This window comes from Hyla sarda, chromosome 6, assembly GCF_029499605.1.
Source record: "Hyla sarda isolate aHylSar1 chromosome 6, aHylSar1.hap1, whole genome shotgun sequence".
NCBI classification, from domain to species: Eukaryota; Metazoa; Chordata; class Amphibia; order Anura; family Hylidae; genus Hyla; species Hyla sarda.
The window spans coordinates 127168219-127190311 of NC_079194.1; the positions used below are offsets into that span (position 1 = coordinate 127168219).

The following is a 22093-nucleotide window of genomic DNA, read 5'->3' on the forward strand; positions in this document are numbered from 1 at the left end:
TGCAATTTCCAGATACCTGCAGGTGCCTCGTTCATCTGTACAAACAATTATACGCAAGTACAAAAAAGATGGGAATGTCCAGCCATCATATCACTCAGGAAGGAGACCGGTTCTGTGTCTCAGATGAACGTGGTTTGGTCCGACATGTGCATACGGTGTCCATTTTAGGACAGCATCAGCCGTCAGCTGTACCTCGCTCATCCTTCAGTCAAAACGGCGTCCCGCCTCCTCCCTCAGACAAATCGCTGTCAGTTTTCAGCCGTACCTCCCTCATCCTTCAGCGAAAACTGCGTCCCGCCTCCTCCCTCCACCGAAACTGCGTCCCGCCTCCTCCGAAACTGCGTCCCGCCTCCTCCGTCAGGCAAAACCTTTGTCAACCTAAACTCTCTCATGCCTCAGACGAAAATGAAAGTGCTGAGTCAGCACAGCTTCGGCAGACCTGCTAGCACAGACAGTGTGTGATTGGCTGGCAGCAAAGATACTGTAACTGGTTGATGGGAACGTAGGCGTGTGCAGTCCTGCTCCACTGTTTAGACACATTTCTTTACAAACCCTAATCCTCTCATGTACCCAGCTTTCTCCTATTCCTGCAAAACAAACCTGCGCTCACTGTGATTGGTTGATGGGAGCGTAGGTGTGTGCAGTCCCGCTCCACTGTTTAGACACATTTCTTTACAAACCCTAATCCTCTCATGTACCCAGCTTTCCCCTATCCCTGCAAAACAAACCTGCCCTCTCAGCTTTTCCCCTATTCCTGCAAAACCTACAGTTATGTAGTCAGCTGTAGGTTTATCAGGAATTGTTAAAAGCTGAGTACATAACTGAAGGTTTTTCAGCAATCGGGAAAAGCAGAGTACATAGCTGTAGGTTTTTCAGGAATCGGGAAAAGCTATGTACTCCGCTTTTCCCGATTCCTGAAAAACCTACAGTTATGTACTCTGCTTTTCCCGATTGCTGAAAATCCTACAGTTATGTACTCAGCTTTTAACAATTCCTGATAAACCTACAGCTGACTACATAATTGTAGGTTCTGCTGGAATAGGGGAAAAGCTGAGAGCGCAGATTGGTTTTGCAGGGATAGGGGAAAGCTGGGTACATGAGAGGATTAGGGTTTGTAAAGAAATGTGTCTAAACAGTGGAGCGGGACTGCACACACCTACGCTCCCATCAACCAATCCCAGTGTGTTTACTGGCAGCAGCCAATCACACACTGTCTGTGCTAGCAGGTCTGCCAAAGCTCTGCTGACTCAGCACTTTAATTTTCATCTGAGGTATGACAGACTTAAGGATGACAAAGGTTTTGCCTGATGGAGGAGGCGGGACGCCGTTTTGGCTGAAGGATGAGCGAGGTACAGCTTGACGGCTGATGCTGTCCTAAAATGGACTCCATATGTGCATATCAACCCAAGAAAAAAGCAAAAGACCTTGTGAAGATGCTGGCGGAAGCTGGTAAGATTGTGTCATTATCCAGAGTGAAACGAGTACTGAATCAACATGGGCTGAAAGGCCACTCTGCCAGGAAGAAGACATTAGTCCGAAACAAACATATAAAAGCCAGATTAATGTTTGCAAGTGCACACAGGAAGAAAGACCTACAGTTTTGGAGACATGTCCTGTGGTATAACTAAACTAAAATTCAACTGTTTGGCCATAATGACCATCGTAACGATGGAGGAAAAAGGGAGAAGCTTGGAAGCCTAAGAACACCATCCCAACTGTGAAACATGGGGGTGGCAGCATCATGTTGTGAGGTTGTTTTGCTGCAGGAGGTACTGGTGCCCTTCACAAAATAGATGGCATCATGAGAAAAGAAGATTATGTGGCAATACTGAAGCAACATCTCAAGACATCAGCCAGGAAGTTAAAGGGGTATTCCAGGCCCAAACTTTTTTTTATATATCAACTGGCTGCGGAAAGTTGAACAGATTTGTAAATTACTTCTATTAAAAAAATCTTAATCCTTCCAATAGTTATTAGCTTCTGAAGTTGAGTTGTTGTTTTCTGTCTAACTGCTTTCTGATGACTCACGTCCCGGGAACTGTGCAGTTCCTATGGGGATATTCTCCCATCACGCACAGCTCCCGGGATGTGACATCATCATTGAGCAGTTAGACAGAAAACTTCAGAAGCTAATAACTATTGGAAGGATTAAGATTTTTTAATAGAAGTAATTTACAAATCTGTTTAACTTTCCGGAGCCAGTTGATATATAAAAAAGTTTTTGCCTGGAATACCCCTTTAAAGCTTGGGCGTAAATGGGTCTTCTAAATAAACAATGACCAGAAGCATACTGCCAAACTGGTTACAAAGTGGCTTAAGGATAACAAAGTCAATGTTTTGGAGTGGCCATCACAAAGCCCTGATCTCAATCCTATTGAAAATTTATGGGCAAAGCTGAAAAGGCAGGTGGGGGCAAGGCGACCTACAAACATGGCTCAGTTACACCAGTTCTGTCAGGAGGAATGGGCCAAAATTCCTACCAACTATAGTGAGAAACTTGTGGAAGGATATCCTTAACGATTGACCCAAGTCATACAGGGCAATGCTACCAAATACTAATGAAATGTATGTAAACTTTTGACTTTTCAGAAAGTAATAAAAATGCCTTAAAAAATTATCTGTCTCATTATTCTGGCATTTGGCAAATATAAATAATTTTGGTAATCCTAATTGACCTAAAATGGGTAAGGTTTATTCTGATTTCATGTCAGATAGTGAGAAGAACATGCATATGTGTCTTTTTATATAGTGTATGTAAACTTATGGTTTCACCTGTATATGCTTCCCTGGAGTACCCCTTTAACCTCTTAACGACCACGGACGTAAATGTATGTCCTGGTTTGGCGGGACTTCCCACCCCAGGATGTACATTTACATCCTGTGTATGACCGCGAGCATCGGAAGGGTGCTCGCGTCATACACGGCAGGTTCCGGCTGCTAGCAGCAGCCGGGAACCCGCCTGTAATGGCCGACATCTGCAATCGCGTGGATGTCTGCCATTAACCCCTCCTATGCCGTGATCACTACAGATCGCGGCATCTGCGGCATTGCGGCACTTTGATTGAATGATCGGATCGCCCGCAGCACTGCCGCGGGGATCCGATCATCCAGTATGACAGCCGATGGTCCCCTTACCTAGCTCCGGCTGTCTCCCGGGGTCTTCTGCTCTGGTCTGCGATAGAACAGACCAGAGCAGAAGATCACCGATAATACTGAGCAGTGCTGTGTCCTATGCATAGCACTGCCCAGTATTAGCAATCAAACGATTGCTATAGATAGTCCCCTATGGGGGCATAAAAAGTGTAAAAAAAAAAAAAAGTTGAAAAATGTAAAAATTTAAAGTAAAAAAAAGTGAAAAATCCCCTCCCCCAATAAAAATGAAAATTGTCCGTTTTTCCCATTTTACCCCAAAAAAGCGTAATTTAAAAAAAAAATAAACATATTTGGTATCGCCGCGTGCGTAAATGTCCAAACTATCAAAATATAATGTTAATGATCCCGTACGGTGAATGGCGTAAACGTAAAAAATTAAACAAGTCCACAAATCCTGCTTTTTTGTCACATTTTATAAAAAAAATATAAAGGAGTTATGGATTTTAGAAGGCGAGGAGGAAAAAACAAAAACACAAAAATAAAATTGGCCTGGTCCTTGAGGTGAAAATGGGCTTGGTCATGAAGGGGTTAAATGATGGGGAGATTAAAAGGATATGTTTACATGTTACTTGCAACTCTGATGTGTTTTTCTGTGACAGATATCCAAGACTGACCCATAGGTTTCTTCTGCAGATGTGTCCTTCTGGGGAATGAGTTCCATTGTCATCTAGTGGGGCTAATCCATGGAAATAGGTAGCCTGGCACTTATGTCCACAGTGGCACCAACAATCCACACAAATATTTATCAGCTTATGTGAATAGGTTTGTAAAAACCACATTCCAGGATTGTTGGGCAAACTGCTCCCAAACCCATGTTACATTGTACAGGTGTGAACAAGGCCTAAAGAACATTGTAATGGATGAATTATTTCACAACCTGAACTTTTTATGAAGGAAATGCAGTGATAAGAAGAAAGGAATATGAGTAGGGACAATGTAGTGGACTGGATATGGTTACACAGGTGACTACAATAATCAGGGGTGAGTATGCAGTGACAGGAGATAGCAATAAACTGCATGCACTGACTGGAGATAGCAATAAACTGCATGCACTGACTGGAGATAGCAATAAACTGCATGCACTGACTGGAGATCAGGGTAACATTGGTCTGGATGTATTGATTAGGAATAATGCGGTGAACATTGGTCTGGATGTATTGATTAGGAATAATGCAGTGACTGGTGATCTGGAGAACATTAGTCTGGATGTATTGATTAGGAATGATGCAATGACAGGAGATCTGGAGAACATTGGTCTGGATGTATTGATTAGGAATAATGCAGTGAACATTGGTCTGGATGTATTGATTAGGAATGATGCAGTGACTGGTGATCTGGAGAACATTGGTCTGGATGTATTGATTAGGAATGATGCAGTGACCATTGGTCTGGATGTATTGCTTAGGAATGATGCAGTGACTGGAGATCAGGGGTACATTGGTCTGGATGTATTGATTAGCAATGATGCAGTAAGGAATACAGTGTCAGGAGATGAGGATGCAGGGTGTGAATGCAGTGAGCAGCATGCAGAGGGGCAGTGACTGCAGATAAGGATGCGGTGACTACCTGCAGTGAGATGGATGCAGTGAGCAGCATGCAGAGGGGCAGTGACTGCATATAAGCATGCGGTGACTACCTGCAATGATATGGATGCAGTGTGCAGCATGCAGAGGGGGCAGTGACTGCAGATAAGCATGCGGTGACTACCTGCAGTGAGCAGCATGCAGAGGGGCAGTGACTGCAGATAAGCATGCGGTGACTACATGCAGTGAGATGGATGCAGTGAGCAGCATGCAGAGGGGGCAGTGACTGCAGATAAGCATGCGGTGACTACCTGCAGTGAGATGGATGCAGTGAGCAGCATGCAGAGGGGCAGTGACTGCAGATAAGGATGCGGTGACTACCTGCAGTGAGATGGATGCAGTGTGCAGCATGCAGAGGGGCAGTGACTGCAGATAAGCATGTGGTGACTACCTGCAGTGAGATGGATGCAGTGTGCAGCATGCAGAGGGGCAGTGACTGCAGATAAGCATGCGGTGACTACCTGCAGTGAGATGGATGCAGTGTGCAGCATGCAGAGGGGCAGTGACTGCAGATAAGGATGCGGTGACTACCTGCAGTGAGATGGATGCAGTGAGCAGCATGCAGAGGGGCAGTGACTGCAAATAAGCATGCGATGACTACCTGCAGTGAGATGGATGCAGGGTGTGAATGCAGTGTGCAGCATGCAGAGGGGCAGTGACTGCAGATAAGCATGCGGTGACTACCTGCAGTGAGATGGATGCAGTGTGCAGCATGCAGAGGGGCAGTGACTGCAGATAAGGATGCGGTGACTACCTGAGTGAGATGGATACAGTGCGCAGCATGCAGAGGGGCAGTGACTGCAGATAAGGATGCGGTGACTACCTGCAGTGAGATGGATGCAGTGTGCAGCATGCAGAGGGGCAGTGACTGCAGATAAGCATGCGGTGACTACCTGCAGTGAGATGGATGCAGTGTGCAGCATGCAGAGGGGCAGTGACTGCAGATAAGGATGCGGTGACTACCTGAGTGAGATGGATACAGTGCGCAGCATGCAGAGGGGCAGTGACTGCAGATAAGGATGCGGTGACTACATGCAGTGAGCAGCATGCAGAGGGGCAGTGACTGCAGATAAGCATGCGGTGACTACATGCAGTGAGATGGATGCAGTGAGCAGCATGCAGAGGGGCAGTGACTGCAGATAAGTATGCGGTGACTACCTGCAGTGAGAAGGATGCAGTGATCAGCATGCAGAGGGGCAGTGACTGCAGATAAGGATGCGGTGACTACCTGCAGTGAGCAGCATGCAGAGGGACAGTGACTGCAGATAAGCATGCGGTGACTACCTGCAGTGAGATGGATGCAGTGAGCAGCATGCAGAGGGGCAGTGACTGCAGATAAGCATGCGGTGACTACCTGCAGTGAGATGGATGCAGTGTGCAGCATGCAGAGGGACAGTGACTGCAGATAAGGATGCGGTGACTACCTGCAGTGAGCAGCATGCAGAGGGGCAGTGACTGCAGATAAGCATGCGGTGACTACCTGCAGTGAGCAGCATGCACAGGAGCAGTGACTGCAGATAAGGATGCGGTGACTACCTGCAGTGAGATGGATGCAGTGAGCAGCATGCAGAGGGGCAGTGACTGCATATAAGCATGCGGTGACTACCTGCAGTGAGATGGATGCAGTGAGCAGCATGCAGAGGGGCAGTGACTGCAGATAAGCATGCGGTGACTACCTGCAGAGAGATGGATGCAGTGTGCAGCATGCAGAGGGGCAGTGACTGCAGATAAGCATGCGGTGACTACCTGCAGAGAGATGGATGCAGTGTGCAGCATGCAGAGGGGCAGTGACTGCAGATAAGGATGCGGTGACTACCTGCAGTGAGATGGATGCAGTGAGCAGCATGCACAGGAGCAGTGACTGCAGATAAGGATGCGGTGACTACCTGCAGTGATATGGATGCAGTGAGCAGCATGCAGAGGGGCAGTGACTGCAGATAAGCATGCGGTGACTACATGCAGTGAGATGGATGCAGTGTGCAGCATGCAGAGGGGCAGTGACTGCAGATAAGCATGCGGTGACTACCTGCAGTGAGATGGATGCAGTGTGCAGCATGCAGAGGGGCAGTGACTGCAGATAAGCATGCGGTGACTACATGCAGTGAGATGGATGCAGTGAGCAGCATGCAGAGGGGCAGTGACTGCAGATAAGTATGCGGTGACTACCTGCAGTGAGAAGGATGCAGTGATCAGCATGCAGAGGGGCAGTGACTGCAGATAAGGATGCGGTGACTACCTGCAGTGAGCAGCATGCAGAGGGACAGTGACTGCAGATAAGCATGCGGTGACTACCTGCAGTGAGATGGATGCAGTGAGCAGCATGCAGAGGGGCAGTGACTGCAGATAAGCATGCGGTGACTACCTGCAGTGAGATGGATGCAGTGTGCAGCATGCAGAGGGACAGTGACTGCAGATAAGGATGCGGTGACTACCTGCAGTGAGCAGCATGCAGAGGGGCAGTGACTGCAGATAAGCATGCGGTGACTACCTGCAGTGAGATGGATGCAGTGTGCAGCATGCACAGGAGCAGTGACTGCAGATAAGGATGCGGTGACTACCTGCAGTGAGATGGATGCAGTGAGCAGCATGCAGAGGGGCAGTGACTGCAGATAAGCATGCGGTGACTACCTGCAGTGAGATGGATGCAGTGAGCAGCATGCAGAGGGGCAGTGACTGCAGATAAGCATGCGGTGACTACCTGCAGAGAGATGGATGCAGTGTGCAGCATGCAGAGGGGCAGTGACTGCAGATAAGCATGCGGTGACTACCTGCAGAGAGATGGATGCAGTGTGCAGCATGCAGAGGGGCAGTGACTGCAGATAAGGATGCGGTGACTACCTGCAGTGAGATGGATGCAGTGAGCAGCATGCACAGGAGCAGTGACTGCAGATAAGGATGCGGTGACTACCTGCAGTGATATGGATGCAGTGAGCAGCATGCAGAGGGGCAGTGACTGCAGATAAGCATGCGGTGACTACATGCAGTGAGATGGATGCAGTGTGCAGCATGCAGAGGGGCAGTGACTGCAGATAAGCATGCGGTGACTACCTGCAGTGAGATGGATGCAGTGTGCAGCATGCAGAGGGGCAGTGACTGCAGATAAGCATGCGGTGACTACCTGCAGTGAGATGGATGCAGTGTGCAGCTCTGAGGAGGCTGCTGAGTGTGCACTGGCTGAGGGTGTCCAGCAGCAGCCCATCTCTTGTAGAGGAGCTGGGAGGAGCTGGGTGACGTGCAGCCTCAATTCAACCCTGCAGCAGCAAGAAAAGAAAGAAGGAGAAAAGGAAAACAATCCGTGCACAGCTCCCGTGCAGAGCGATGCCGAGCCCAATGTGTGCCGGGTGTCTCTGCAGGTGATCTCTCCAGCCGGGTGGAGCGGGATCTCCCGGGGATCCAGTGCACTGATTCTCAGGGAGCCAGCACCGGGCACCGGGCACCCAGCCGGGCACCATCATGTCTAGGTTCAAGAAGGACAAGGAGATCATCGCTGACTATGAGAACCAGGTGAAAGGTAAGTGCCAGCTCCCTGATGCCATCTCCTGCTGAGGGCATCTGTCTCTGCAGCAAGTGTGCTACCCTCCCTGTACTATTATTCTGGGTCCTGTGCCAGCTCCTGGCAGCCAGGGTGCTTCCTGCAGTGTGGGCATCCCTTTGCCAGTGCACTTGTACTTGCTGAAACTGGCGCTGCAGTGCAGCAAACTATGAGGATCATATAAAAGGCTGCACCCCTGATCCAGTGCCCCAGCAGTATCCTGTATTGTCCTCGCCCAGTCCCCACATGGTCATTGTCCAGGAGCTCAAGACCCTCCATGCATGTATAATGTATAGCCCATATAATGTGTAATGCAGGGTTTCCCAACCGTTTCAAAACTACATCTCCCAGCATGCCTTTGGCTGTCCGGGGATGCTGAGAGATGTATTTTTGCAACAGCTGGAGGCACCCTGGTTGTGAAACACTGGTGTAATGACTGCTCATCCCTCCAGCCCTGCTATAATTCCCTCAACTTGGCTCATCTCCAGACCACAAACTTTCCCTGCTCCCCCTCCGATCCCCCAGTAGCCCCCTCCGCCTACCCCTGCCTATAATCTCCTGCTCACCTTTATTACAATCATATGCTGCCTGCCTATATATATCACGTATGACGCTTATGGAGGCTGTATGCACCTTCCTCTGCACAGGCTGTGGGGTCATGTTACAGAGCTGGGCAGTGCCATCCCAGTGCCCATCCCCACTCTGCTGGATGGATTGTACTCCCTGTCCCCCATACTGTGTATTTGTTGTATATACATTATCTCCATACATGCACTGGAAGTAATACAATATTGTGACACCACACCCATACACTGCATGTGTTATTCCAATCTGTGGCCTGGGTCAGTGCAGAGAACACAGTCCTCTAATGGCTGCAGGCTGATATTTGCGGTATCTGTGTCTTTCTATACCTACAGGGATGTAAGACATGGAGCTGTCATGGTGTTGGTCCGCACTGCCATATTTCTGTGGGTGCTGCAGTGTGTGATGGGTCAGTCATGGCATCTTGTAAACATGTCGTGGTTAGACACTGAGGATGTGTTCTTTCATCCTATCACTGTTACTGCAGATCCGGATCTTCATGTATAGAACATCTTGTCAGGATTTGTGACAGTACGCAATTGTTTCTAGGCCTAGATGAAGAATTCTGCAGCTTAGTGCTGTAGCTCATACACAGACTCGCATTAACTCTTATGTGCTCCATAGAATATTACAATGTGATTGTTGTGCCTCATAGTAGTCCATAGAACCTGGAGGTGACCATGACAGGCATGCTCTATAGAAGTCAATGGACTTTGGGTGTAGTCACTCCCACAGGCTTTTGGATGGCAAACTTAAAGGAGTACTCCAGCCCTAAGACATCTTATCCCCGACCACGGGGGTCCCGCCGCTGGAGGCCCCCAGCAATCTGGCATTCGGCACCCACCTCTCTGAGCTGCACTCCGCGCTGGCAGCTAACAAACTGCCTGGTGCCGACCACGGGGCCAGAGTATTGTGGCGTCACAACTCCGCCCCCGTGTGATGTCACCCCCCGCTATGCAAGTCTATGGGAGATGTCTTAGGGCCGGAGTACCCCTTTAACCTGACTGAAAATACATATTAGTTGTTTGATTCATCTTTAGTTGAGCAAAATGCTTCTGACCTCACTAAACTCAATTCACTAAATAGTAGCTGTCCTTAAAGGGGTTGTCCAGTTTAGAGAACCTATTAGGGCTTGTTCACACAGCAAAATGTCTGCCCAGAAAAATAGGGCCGCATGGAGACGCGTTATCTCCATAGAGGGCAATGCATTTCCGAGAGGATTCCGTTAAAAGAATGTACATGTTTTATTCTGCCTGCCGAGTCTGGAATCCGAATTTCCGCTGCAGAATTTTCCGATGTGTATTCTGATTCTGCCGCGTGTACAGTGCAGAAGAATCCCATTAAAAATAATGGGAAACTGCCGCACCAGAATTTCAGGGCTTTATTTTTACACCGGATTCCACACAAAAATTCTGCTGTGTGAATGGGGCCTTATGCCTTGTTCACATTGCCGTCGGACTCCGCTATTCAGAGTTCCGTGGCAATCCAGCCAGAAGGATGTGAGTTTTTGTGAAAGGATGTGAAAGCACTAATTCTTTCTCCACTAAATTCCTGTAAAATTACCGGATCACTGACGGACCTCATGCAAGTGAATGGGGTCCGTCAGTACCTGATAGTAGCAGTTTGCATCCGACCCACAACCCAAGTTGCTGAGTTGCCCATAACAACCAATCAGATCGCTTCTTTCATTTTTGGAAAGGCCACTGAAAAATGAAAGAAGTGATCTGTTTGGTTGCTATGGGCAACTCAGCAACTTTTCTTCTGGACAGGTTTTGATAAATCTCCCCCTATTATTCTTTAGCCTATTACACAGATGCGATGTGAGGCACACGAATGACAATTAAAGAGCCGCCCAAAGAACCAGCGATTGTTCGCGCAGCCCTGCCTGCCTGACGCCAAGCTTTTACATAATAGGCTCAGTAGATGAACGCTGATCGAAGAGATCCACCTCTCATATAAGGAGAGGGGTCGGGCTGTGTAAGGTTAGGTTCACACTGTGGAATTTCTGGGCAGAATTTCTGCTGGAGATCGAGCTGGCGGCACTAGGACCGCGCGGACTACATTGCCGTCCCCATAGATGGCAATGCATTTCTGAGCAGATCTCCCAAAAGATCCACCCAGAAATGCATTGCAGTCTATGGGGCAGCACCGCCGGCTCGATCTACGACAGAAATTCGGCCCATAAATTCTGCAGTGTGAACCCAGCCTTATACAGCACTTACTGCCATGCTTTTCTACTGATTATAAATGGGGGTCCTGACAGGGGAACACTTTGTGATGAATTTATTGTCAAGGTACCCTTCTAACAAGTAGGGGTGCCCCGTTACCTTATACAGTGGTCCCTCAAGTTACAATATTAATTGGTTCCAGGACGACCATTGTTTGTTGAAACCATTGTATGTTGAGATCAGAACTCTATGGAAACCTGGTAATTGGTTCTGAAGCCCCAAAATGTCATCCAAAAATATGAAACAGTGAGAGTTAAAGAAAAATAAGTAGATAACTAATATAGATAAAGCAAGTCCTTACATATAAAAGTAATAAAGATCTGCTGGGAGCTGTAAATCACTGTATATGTCAGTGTTACACAAGCAGGGAGCCTCCAGCTGTTGCAAAACTACAACTCCCAGCATGCCCGGACAGCCAAAGGCTGTCTGGGCATGCTGGGAGTTGTAGTTTTGCAATAGCTGGGGGCACCCTGCTTGGGAAATACTGGTCTATGTAAAGGACAGGAGCTTCTTCCGGGTCCTGTACAGAACACACAGTGTCCTAATAAAAGTAACATGGAGCCGCCCTTACCTGGTGTCCAAAGGAGCAGGTAACCCTGGAACAGGTAAAGAGTACAGAACATGTTGTACCTCCCTGTACAATAGGGGGCGCTACCAGACACCAGTCAGTGCATGCACTTCAGTAATACAGGTGTTTTACCAGTGAATGCCCATTCTGATTGGTCGGTTCTTTCAGCCATTGACACGTTTCACAGATCTGGACTGTCCGTACATTGTATGTTGAGTCTGGTTTCAACTTACAATGGTCTAGAAAAGACCATTGTATGTTGAAACTATTGTATGTTGAAGCCATTGTAAGTTGAGGGATCACTGTATACCTGTATGCTCAAGGCTCCTATTCTGAGTAACACAGTGATGAGGATATAAGCAATGGGAAATACAGATAGCTGCCATTATAACTAACATAAGTCATCACCTAATATCCCAGATGTCAAATCTGCCAATGTTTGCTGTAGTACAGTAGCATATGGATCTGTCAGTCACATATTTCTCAGAACTCTAGCAAAAAGCTGGTTTTAATGTCTGTGGAACTGTTATAGTGGCCATGTTGGTTGTCACTAGAGATGAGCGAACTTACAGTAAATTCGATTCGTCACGAACTTCTCGGCTCGGCAGTTGATGACTTTTCCTGCATAAATGAGTTCAGCTTTCAGGTGCTCCCGTGGGCTGGAAAAGGTGGATACAGTCCTAGGACACTCTTTCCTAGGAATGTATCCACCTTTTCCAGCCCACCGGAGCACCTGAAAGCTGAACTCATTTATGCAGGATAAGTCATCAACTGCCGAGCCTAGAAGTTCGTGATGAATCGAATTTACTGTAAGTTCGCTCATCTCTAGTTGTCACCCAACTTTCCCAGATTAAGATATGATCAGGAAATGGTTAAAAATGAAAAGGATGACTCCAGCAGCGATTAGTTTTTTTTTTTTTGTTGAGGGGGTTATTATTTACATTGCTCTCCCTTTCATTAGTTCTTCCTGCATAAAAGAGCCTAATGATAGATTGAAGAGGTCACATGCGTGGTCAGTAATTGGCAGATGAAGCCACGCCGGGAAAGAAAAGCACCACGCCAAGAAGCAAAGGCCTAATACAATGTCAGCGAGACTGGGATTCAAGGGGAGCGCCACTATAAGCTGAAGCTTCCTTCTGTCATAAGTCACTAGGCCAGGCCAATGGGATCTGCATGTAGTGGTCACTCACACTTGGTAGGAAGGCTGGACTTCAGGGGAAAAGATGGTGGTCGGGGACCTAGCACTGGGGTTTTATTCACCTGTAAATCATCTGTGACAGATGATCTCACTTTTCCAAAAGGACTAAGGCCCAGATTTATCAAACTTTGTAAGAGAAAAACTGGAGTGATTTTCCCACAGCGACCAATCACAGCTCAGCTTTCACTTTACCAGAGCTTGTTAGCTGAGCTGTGATTGGTTGTTGTGGGAAAATCACTCCACTTTTTCACTCACAAAGTTTGATAAATCTGGGCCTAAATGTCCTGATAAAATGCTGCGGGGGAGATATTCAGACACTTTCTTATTCTTAGGCTGGGTTCACACTACGTTTTTGCCATACTGTTTTCAATCCGTTTTTCTAAAGAAAACCGTATGGCAAAAAAACGGATGGAACAGTATGGAAAAAAAGTAAACCGTATGCGTTTTTAAACAGTATACTGTTTTTAAAAGTGCATACAGTTCCGTCAGTTTTTATAGAAAAAAAAAAACATACGTTTTTGAAAATTTTGACCATTTTTAATGGGAGGGGTCTTGGGTGGGGACTTTAGGATTCAAATGCGCATGTGCAAAGTAAAAACATATACGTTTTTCCCGTATGCAACCGTATACATGTGCGTTTCCCATTGACGTCCATGTTAAAAAAAAACGTATGAGACAAAATTGTGGCCAACCACGGTTTTGACTCCGGTTTAAAAACCGTACTGCAACCGCATACGTTTTTTTTAACATGGACGTCAATGGGAAACGCACATGTATACGTTTTTACTTTGCACATGCGCATTTGAATCCTAAAGTCGCCACACAAGACTTCTCCCATTAAAAATGGACAAAATTTTCAAAAACTTATGGGTTTTTTTTTCTATAAAAACTGACGGAACTGTATGCACTTTTAAAAACAGTATACTGTTTAAAAACGCATACGGTTTACTTTTTTCCATACTGTTAAATCCGTTTTTTTGCCATACGGTTTTCTTTAGAAAAACGGATTGAAAACAGTATGGCAAAAACGTAGTGTGAACCACTTAGACTAGACAGACAAACACTGCGCTAGATTTTTAACAGTGACTCAGGCTGTTGTGTACTCCACTATTGGTAAAGGACATTTTTTTTTTTTCGGTACAGGCCTCTGAAAATTTCGCACACTTTAAGCCATGCCCCTTTTCAGGGACCACATCCCTTTGCGCATCTCTTCAAAAACAATCTGACACAGTCTATGCAAAAAAAGATAAATTCACCTTTGAATATCCCCCCCATCCCCCCCCCATATACAAGAACATTTCTTTAATCAAGACACTTTAATTCTATATTGTTAAACAGTCCTTGTAATGTATAGATTCCTTAGATTCTGTTATCTCTCATTTTAATCTGAATTTGTTTTTGTAAAAGTCCTAAGTGTCAGATTATGAAACTTTATAGATCTATAGATGTTGGTTTAAGACATTTCACTGCACCATATTGCTACAATGTATGTTATAGTTTTTATTTAGATAATATTTTTGCCTGGGTAGAATGACTGTCAATCAGAATCACTTACATACAAACTTAACGGCACCTGTGGCCAACCACCAAAAAATGAGATTGCCATTATCATTTAATAGGTCATGGTACCTGATCACACACCTTTTTACAGTTTCTTAATACGCCCTTCCTTTCCTGAAATATGAGGGGTTAGAGTTTGTCTTATTATTCAGCGAATGAGTCAGATGGGCATAAACTTAACTTTATTTAGTATTGGTAGTGACTCAGGTGATGGGCAGGATTATACAGTCAGGGGGTGTGTATTAGGCATACAGGCCCCTCAATGTGAAACATTCACACCCCCTGACTGTATAATTAAGTTTACTCCATTCTGACTGATTCCCTAAATTGTTAGACAAACTACAGTCATGACCGTAAATGTTGGCACCCCTGAAATTTTTCTAGAAAATTGAGTATTTCTCACAGAAAAGGATTGCAGTAACACGTGTTTTGCTATACACTTGTTTATTCCCTTTGTGTGTATTGGAACTAAACCAAAAAAGGAAAAAAAGCTAATTGGACATAATGTCACTCCAAACTCCAAAAATGGGCTGGGCAAAATTATTGGCACCCTTAACTTAATATTTGGTTGCACACCCTTTGGAAAAAATACTCTTACAAGTCTCTTTTATTGGAAGGGCGCCTTTTCCAAACAGCAATTTTAAGATCTCTCCACAGGTGTTTAATGGGATTTAGATCTGGACTCATTGCTGGCCACTCCAGCGCTTTGTTGCCATCCATTTCTGGGTTCTATTTGACATATGTTTGGGGTCATTGTCCTGCTGGAAGACCCAAGATCTCGGACGCAAACCCAGCTTTCTGACACTGGGCTGTACAGTGCAACCCAAAATCCATTGGTAATCCTCAGATTTCATGATGCCTTGGACACATTCAAGGCACCAAGTGCCAGAGGCAGCAAAACAATCCCAAAACATCATTGAACCTTGTTTTCCTTCTCGTTTTCTCAGAAGAATTTTGGCTTACTCAAGTTCATTTTGGCAAAATGTTGTCTTGATTTTTTAGGTCTCTGTGTTAGCAGTGGGGTCCTCCTGGGTCTCCTGCCATAGCATTTCATTTCATTTAAATGTCGAAGGATAGTTTGTACTGACACTGGTGCTCCATTAGCCTGCAGGACAGCTTGAATATCTTTGGAACTTGTTTGGGGCTGCTTATCCACCATCCGGACTTTCCTGCGTTGACACTTTAATCAATTTTTCTATTCCGTCCACGCCCAGACAGATTAACTACAGTACCATGGGTTGCAAACTTCTTGATAATGTTGGGCCCTGTGGACAAAGGCAAATCTAGATCTCTGAAGATGGACTTGTAACCTTGAGATTGTTGATATTTTTGCACAATTCTGGTTCTCAAGTCCTCACACAGTTCTCTTCTCCTCTTTCTCTTGTCCATGCTTAATGTGGCGCACACACACACACACAATGCAAATACCAAGTGAACTTCTCTCCTTTTTATCTGCTTTCAGGTGTGATTTTTATATTGCCCACACCTGTTACTTGCCCCAGGTGAGTTTAAAGGAGCATCACATGCTTGAAACAATCTTATTTTTCCACAATTTTGAAAGGGAGCCAATAATTTTGTCCAGCCCATTTTTGGTGTTTGGTGTGACATTATGTCCAATTTGCTTTTTTTCCTCCCTTTTTTGGTTTAGTTCCAATACACACAAAGGGAATAAACATGTGTATAGCAAAACATGTGTTACTGCAATCATTTTCTGTGAGAAATACTTAATTTTCTAGAAAAATATCAGGGGTGCCAACATTTACGGCCATGACTGTATAAACCCTCACATCTCGGGAATGGAATGGCGTATCAAGAAACTGGGAAAAGGAGTGTTATCAGAGCACCTTTATCTATTTAATGCCAGGGTTAGCCATGTGTTTCATAAAGTGGATCTCTTTCATAGAAGGTGGAGACATGTCAGGTCTCCTATCAATTGTTTGAGGTGGTTGTATGGGGCGGGGGAAGCATGGCACTGACATCTATTGTAATCTATGAACTTTTTTTCCACCCATATTCTAGATTAGAACATGAAAAGATGCAGTATTTCAATTGTCCCAAGTCCACTGCTCATTTGGCCATAGATCCTAAAAGGACATGAAGGTCCCCTGAGTTATGTTAGACAAAGATTCCCAAAAAGGGGTTCCAAAAACCTTTAAAATATTCCATCAGTTTAGATTATAGCTCTCAATCAGTGAGTTTCCTTCCTTGGCCTTAAAGGGGTACTCTGCCCCTAGACATCTTATCCGCTATCCAAAGGATAGGGAATAAGATGTCTGATCGCGGTGGTCCCCCCGCCAAGCCCCTCTAATAGACTTGCATTAAGGGGGCAGAGAGTGATATCACGAGGGGGCGGGGCTGATATCCTCCGGCCCCTGCATCGCCAGTCATCAGGCACTGTGCACCAGATGAAAGGGGTGTTGCAGAAGAGATCGTGGGGTTTCCCAGCAGCGGGACCCCCGCGATCAGATATCTTCTCCCCTATCCTTTGGATAGGGGATAAGATGTCTAGGGGCGGAGTACTCCTTTACACCTGTGATGGCACCCTCTGAATTCTGCAGACAACCTAGTGTTTCCAGGATAGGAGAACTCTGATCCCTGTATTAGACCATAGGTTTCACTTGAATCGAGACTGTGTGGGCCATTCTCTCTACTGATACCGGGGATCCCCATATTCTCTGGATTGTGGGATGGTCGCAGCTGCCAGACCACCACGAGCCAAGCTTGCCTAACACTTCCAATAGAGAATTAAAGGGGTACTCCATTGGAATAAAAAAATTTTTAAATCAGCTGGTGCAGGAAAGTTAAACAGATTTGTAAATTGTTTCTCTTAAAAAAATATTCCTTCCGATACTTATCAGCTGTTATATGCTCCACAGGAAGTTCTTTTCTTTTTGAATTTCCTTTCTGCCTGACCACAGTGCTCTCTGCTGACACCTCTGTCCATTGTAGGAACTTTCCAGAGTAGGAGTTAATCCACATAGCAAACCTATCCTGCTCTGGACAGTTCCTAAAATGAACAGAGGTGTCAGCAGAGAGCACTGTGGTCAGACAGAAACATAATTCAAAAAGAAAATAACTTCCTGTGGAGCATATAGCAGCTTATAAATACTGGAAGGATTAAGATTTTTTTTAATAGAAGCAATTTACAAATCTGTTTAACTTGCTGGCACCAGTTGATTTAAAAAAAATGTTTTTTTTTTCTTCCAGTGGTGTACCCCTTTAAGTCACATAAGTTTACTGCTTGAAAGTCCATTTAATAGCTCCCCATATTTTATATGGTTATGCTGGCCACTTAAAGTGGACCCATTCCTTGTCCAGATTGGATGTATTTTGTAGCTAAATCAATACTAATGACACCTGGAGCAGACGCATTAGTGCAGCTTGTAGACAATTTGCAGGCTGCTCAGATACACTTGTTGTGGACTGATTCATTTGTATATCTGTAGAGCTGGCACCCAAGGGACGTATAATCCCGCTTTCAGTTGGTCTCTGCCTGGGTGGGGAGGAGGGAAGGCAGCTGCAGGTTTATCTAGGACAGTGTTTCCCAACCAGGGTGCCTCCAGCTGTTGCAAAACTACAACTCCCAGCATGCCCGGACAGCCTTCGGCTGTCCGGGCATGCTGGGAGTTGTAGTTTTGCAACAGCTGGAGGCACCCTGGTTGGGAAACACTGATCTAGGATATCCTTCTAAATCTTACTTTTTCTTGGCTGCAGAAGACAAGATGCCCGCTTCTCTGTTGCAATTTAAAAAAAATCCATCATCAGTGGGTTATGACAGATGTTATCATTGTCAGATGTACAATTTGATGAGATGTAGCATTGGTACATAGAAGCATCACATGCTCTGGAGACCTCTTCCACAGCTGGTAATGGTTTTTAGTTTTTTCCTATCATTTCCTATCATTTTTGAGCCTGATTACTGTATATGTTAGGTGTGGTATATATTAATATTAAATATTTCTTGACTTGCCCCTATTTGCTTTCGTTAAATTCTTCAGGGTCCTTATAGATGGGCAGACCCATGCCTGATATGAGCACCGATCTAACAGATCAGAGTTTATTTCATGAGCCTTTTAGATCAGGGGTTCTCAACCAGGGGTACACGGGGGTATGCCAAGGGTTATGCGGGAGTACGGCCACCTTATGTGAGCGGCAGTGGCTGCCGGGTCTGACGTGTGACGTCCCTGAGGTTGCACGTAGGTGGCGGCACAGCGCAGAAGGACGTCACCTGTCAGTGCGGCCCTCCGAACGGTATAGACACAGGCCTGGTAAGCATGTTAAAGTGTAACACCGCAGTATGGGAGGGTGTTATTGTATGTATCTCATATATTGGCACAGGGGGATCAGAGGGGGGAATAATGGCCCAAGGGGATTAAGATGGAGACGGGATAATGGCAAAAGGGGATTAAGATGGAGGGGGGAAGTGGGGATAATGGCAAAAGTGGATTTAGATTGGGGGGGGGGGGATAATGGCAAAAGGGGATCAGAGATAGGGGGGAATAATGGCACAAGACGATTAAGTATCGCATTAGAAAGGTAAGTACTTTTATGACCTATTTTGTCCACGGATACCCCTCGCATGTAAATTCCACGCGAGGGGTACCCACGCGAAAAAGTTTGAGAACCACAGTTTTAGATGGCTCGATGGTTATGGTGTCAGGGCACAGGGAACTGCACGGTTGGCCAACAATGATTTTAGGGCTGCACGATCCCAATGATCCACTGATGAACGAGCAATTGATCTGCTGGTTGCTGAGTCTTGTACACAGCGCAAGAAATGGCCTGTTAGGCCAATGATCACACCATGTAAAAGGCCCTTAAAGGGGTTGTTAAGCTAAAAATATCTTATCTATCCACAAGATCGGGGATAAGTATTTGAGAACGGAGCCCTGGCTCTCAGACAGAGCACATGATGTAGAAGACACATGCTCCATTTATCTGTATGAGAGTGCCAGAGATGCTTGAGTGCTGTACTTGGGTATCTTTAGCACTCCCATACAAATGAATGGAGCCAGGGCCCTGTTCTGGAGATCACAGGGGGTCCCAGCGATCGAACCCCTTGCAGTCAAATACTTATCCCTATCCTCTAGATAGGGGATAAGATATTTTTAGCTGGACAACCGAAGGCACATCTATGACCATTTGAGCTGCATTGCCCAAAGGAGTCTGAGGTAGTTGGAAGTCCATTTTCTTCCATAAACCTTTTCTGCGTTGCACTCCCCCATACTTTACACACCAGCTGTGCTTAAATTGGAAAATGTTTTTGGAGACACCTTTTTAATAAAGCATTTCCCTCCTTAGGGCAGGGTCACACGGGCACATCCGTAGCGTATTTCATGCTGCGGATGCGCCAACAGCAGGCAGAGAAGGACTGCAGAGCGAGCTCCCGGCTGCAGCAGGGTAGTTCTGTGTGTCCGTTCATAGTGGCGGATTTCTCTCTGTAGAAATCCGCCGCTACGAGCGGACACACAGAGCTGCCTGGATGCAGCCAAAAGCTCACTCTGCAGTCCCTTTGTACCTGCCATTGTGTAACCCTGCCCTAAATCAATATTTGTCCTGTAAGTGTTCTATTCTAATGGTTGAAAATATTTTAGCCTTAGTATATATTAGTATAAGTATATCTTAGTATAATACAGTATCTGTTTCTAGGAAAGCTGAGTGTCAATATGACTTCCATTACAGCTGCAACAGCGACTTTCATTCAGCTTTTCCAGATTCCAGTATAGCACAGTAATTCTACTAGTCATACATCCACTATTGGAAGTTTTAACTGGGGATTTTTCATTTTCCCCATAAACTCTCTGTTTGTGGTCAGCAGTGAGTGAGTGTATTCCATTTTACAGATCATGTTGCCTCATCTTCCATTTTCTCTGTACTGTGGTATTGAATGACTTACCAGGTAACTTTCCTGTCATTCATACCTGGATTTTCCTTGATATAATGACGTTGGGGCGAGGTTACTATTGACATCCATTAATTCTCTTTTCTGTTATGGAACATTTATAATGTGGAACATTGTCATGATAGCTATGAATTCACATCACGATTCAAAATCTATTCTGGGGGGCCCCAGAGATTTTTTATACACAGATGCTGCCGGGCTTACGCATGATAGTCACATTCTACTTTAGAATCATGAAATGCACTTCGCGTCGCGGGGCGGTAGGGGGCGCCCGCTTAATCAATGATCTGCAGCGGTGTGTGTGTGTGTGGGGGGGGGGGGGGGGGGTAAATAGCCGATAACTTATACCGGAATATCGGTATAAGTTATCGGCTACCGGCCCTAACCTCACCAGATTATCGGTATCTGCCCTAAGAAAACTATATCGGTCGATCCCTACTTCTTTACATACTGATGTTCATCCTAAACCTCCTGGTTCATGGATATAATACTACAACTTCAGTGAAGACTGGCAATGCAGTGCAGATGTACTTTACATGCCATTCATTCTCTGAAATCATCTGTAACGTTGGTTATGAGTGGTTGTCACCCATATAGTTAACTTACATATAGTAGAATAGAATACAATAAAGGCAATCCATGTATAAAAGAGAACAGTAGGTTCAGCCTGGATCCTCTTCATGAAGGACAACGTTATCTTAAAGTTGTTTTTTTTTAAATCAACTGGTGCCAGAAAGTTAAATAGATTTGTAAATAATTTCTATAAAAAAATCTTAATCTTTCCAGTACTTATTAGCTGCTGAATACTACAGAGGAAATACTTTTCTTTTTGGAACACAGAGCTCTCTTCTGACATCATGAGCACAGTGCTCTCTGCTGACCTCTGTCCATTTTAGGAACTGTCCAGAGCAGCATATGTTTTCTATGGGGATTTTCTCCTACTCTGGACAGTTCTTAAAATGGACAGAGATGTCAGCAGAGAGCACTGTGCTCGTGATGTCAGCAGAGAGCACTGTGTTCCAAAAAGAAAGGAATTTCCTCTGTAGTATTCAGCAGCTGATAAGTACTGGAAGGATTAAGATTTTTGAATAGAAGTAATTTACAAATCTGTTTAACTTTCTGGCACCAGTTGATTAAAAAAAAAAGTACCCCTTTTAAATAGCAGTCCCGGTGAACGGTGCAAGATGCTGTGAGAGTGACCAGGTACAGGAGAACAGTTAAGAAGACAGAACTGTTCTGCGTCACATGACGCTTCTTCCGGTCCTTAGGACCGGAAGAAGCGTCATGTGACGCAAAACAGTTTTGTCGTATGTGTGTCCAGCACTAAAGAGCAGCAACACACTGCTGTGGTGTAGTATATTCTTTTCTCCATGTATCTAGAATAGAATAAGGACTTTACATGGACTTTTAGTTTCAGATCTTTTATTACTCTATGGATTGTCATTTGTGGTCTTCTGTTGATCTGCACTGCACCTTCTATGGAGGAACTTCATTAACTGCTTGGACATTCCAATTAGATCCATCCCGTCTGAGACCACATTCTCCGCCGAACCCCCAAGTTATGAATTCACAGCCGGGAGCTGAACTTTATGTTGGCGTTCACACTCTTTGGAGATTAGAACTTCTGCCCCAGACTCGGGTGAATACACTCTGAGCACCTATAGATGTGTAATCTCCCCTTCCCCCTCCTGAGGCGGCAGACAATGGTGGAAAGTTGTACTTGTCCATCTGTCGGTTCCTTTCTGTGACAATTGAATACTAGAAGGTTACGATGAGGTTTTCCAGGT

General features: G+C 45.5%; 1 protein-coding gene across 2 annotated transcripts in view; it reads left to right on the top strand.

The window, feature by feature from the left end:
• Positions 1–7912: 7912 nt before the first annotated feature.
• The window catches only part of SRGAP3 (SLIT-ROBO Rho GTPase activating protein 3), a 131801-nt gene continuing 117620 nt past the window's right edge, over positions 7913–22093 (top strand). Inside the window, exon 1 of one of the 2 annotated variants that reach the window (XM_056524985.1) lies at positions 7913–8247. In XM_056524985.1, the coding sequence (XP_056380960.1) occupies positions 8190–8247 (58 nt within the window). In that variant the 5' untranslated portion in view covers positions 7913–8189. The remainder of the gene's footprint in view (positions 8248–22093) is intronic. The other variant, XM_056524986.1, reaches the window with a different exon arrangement.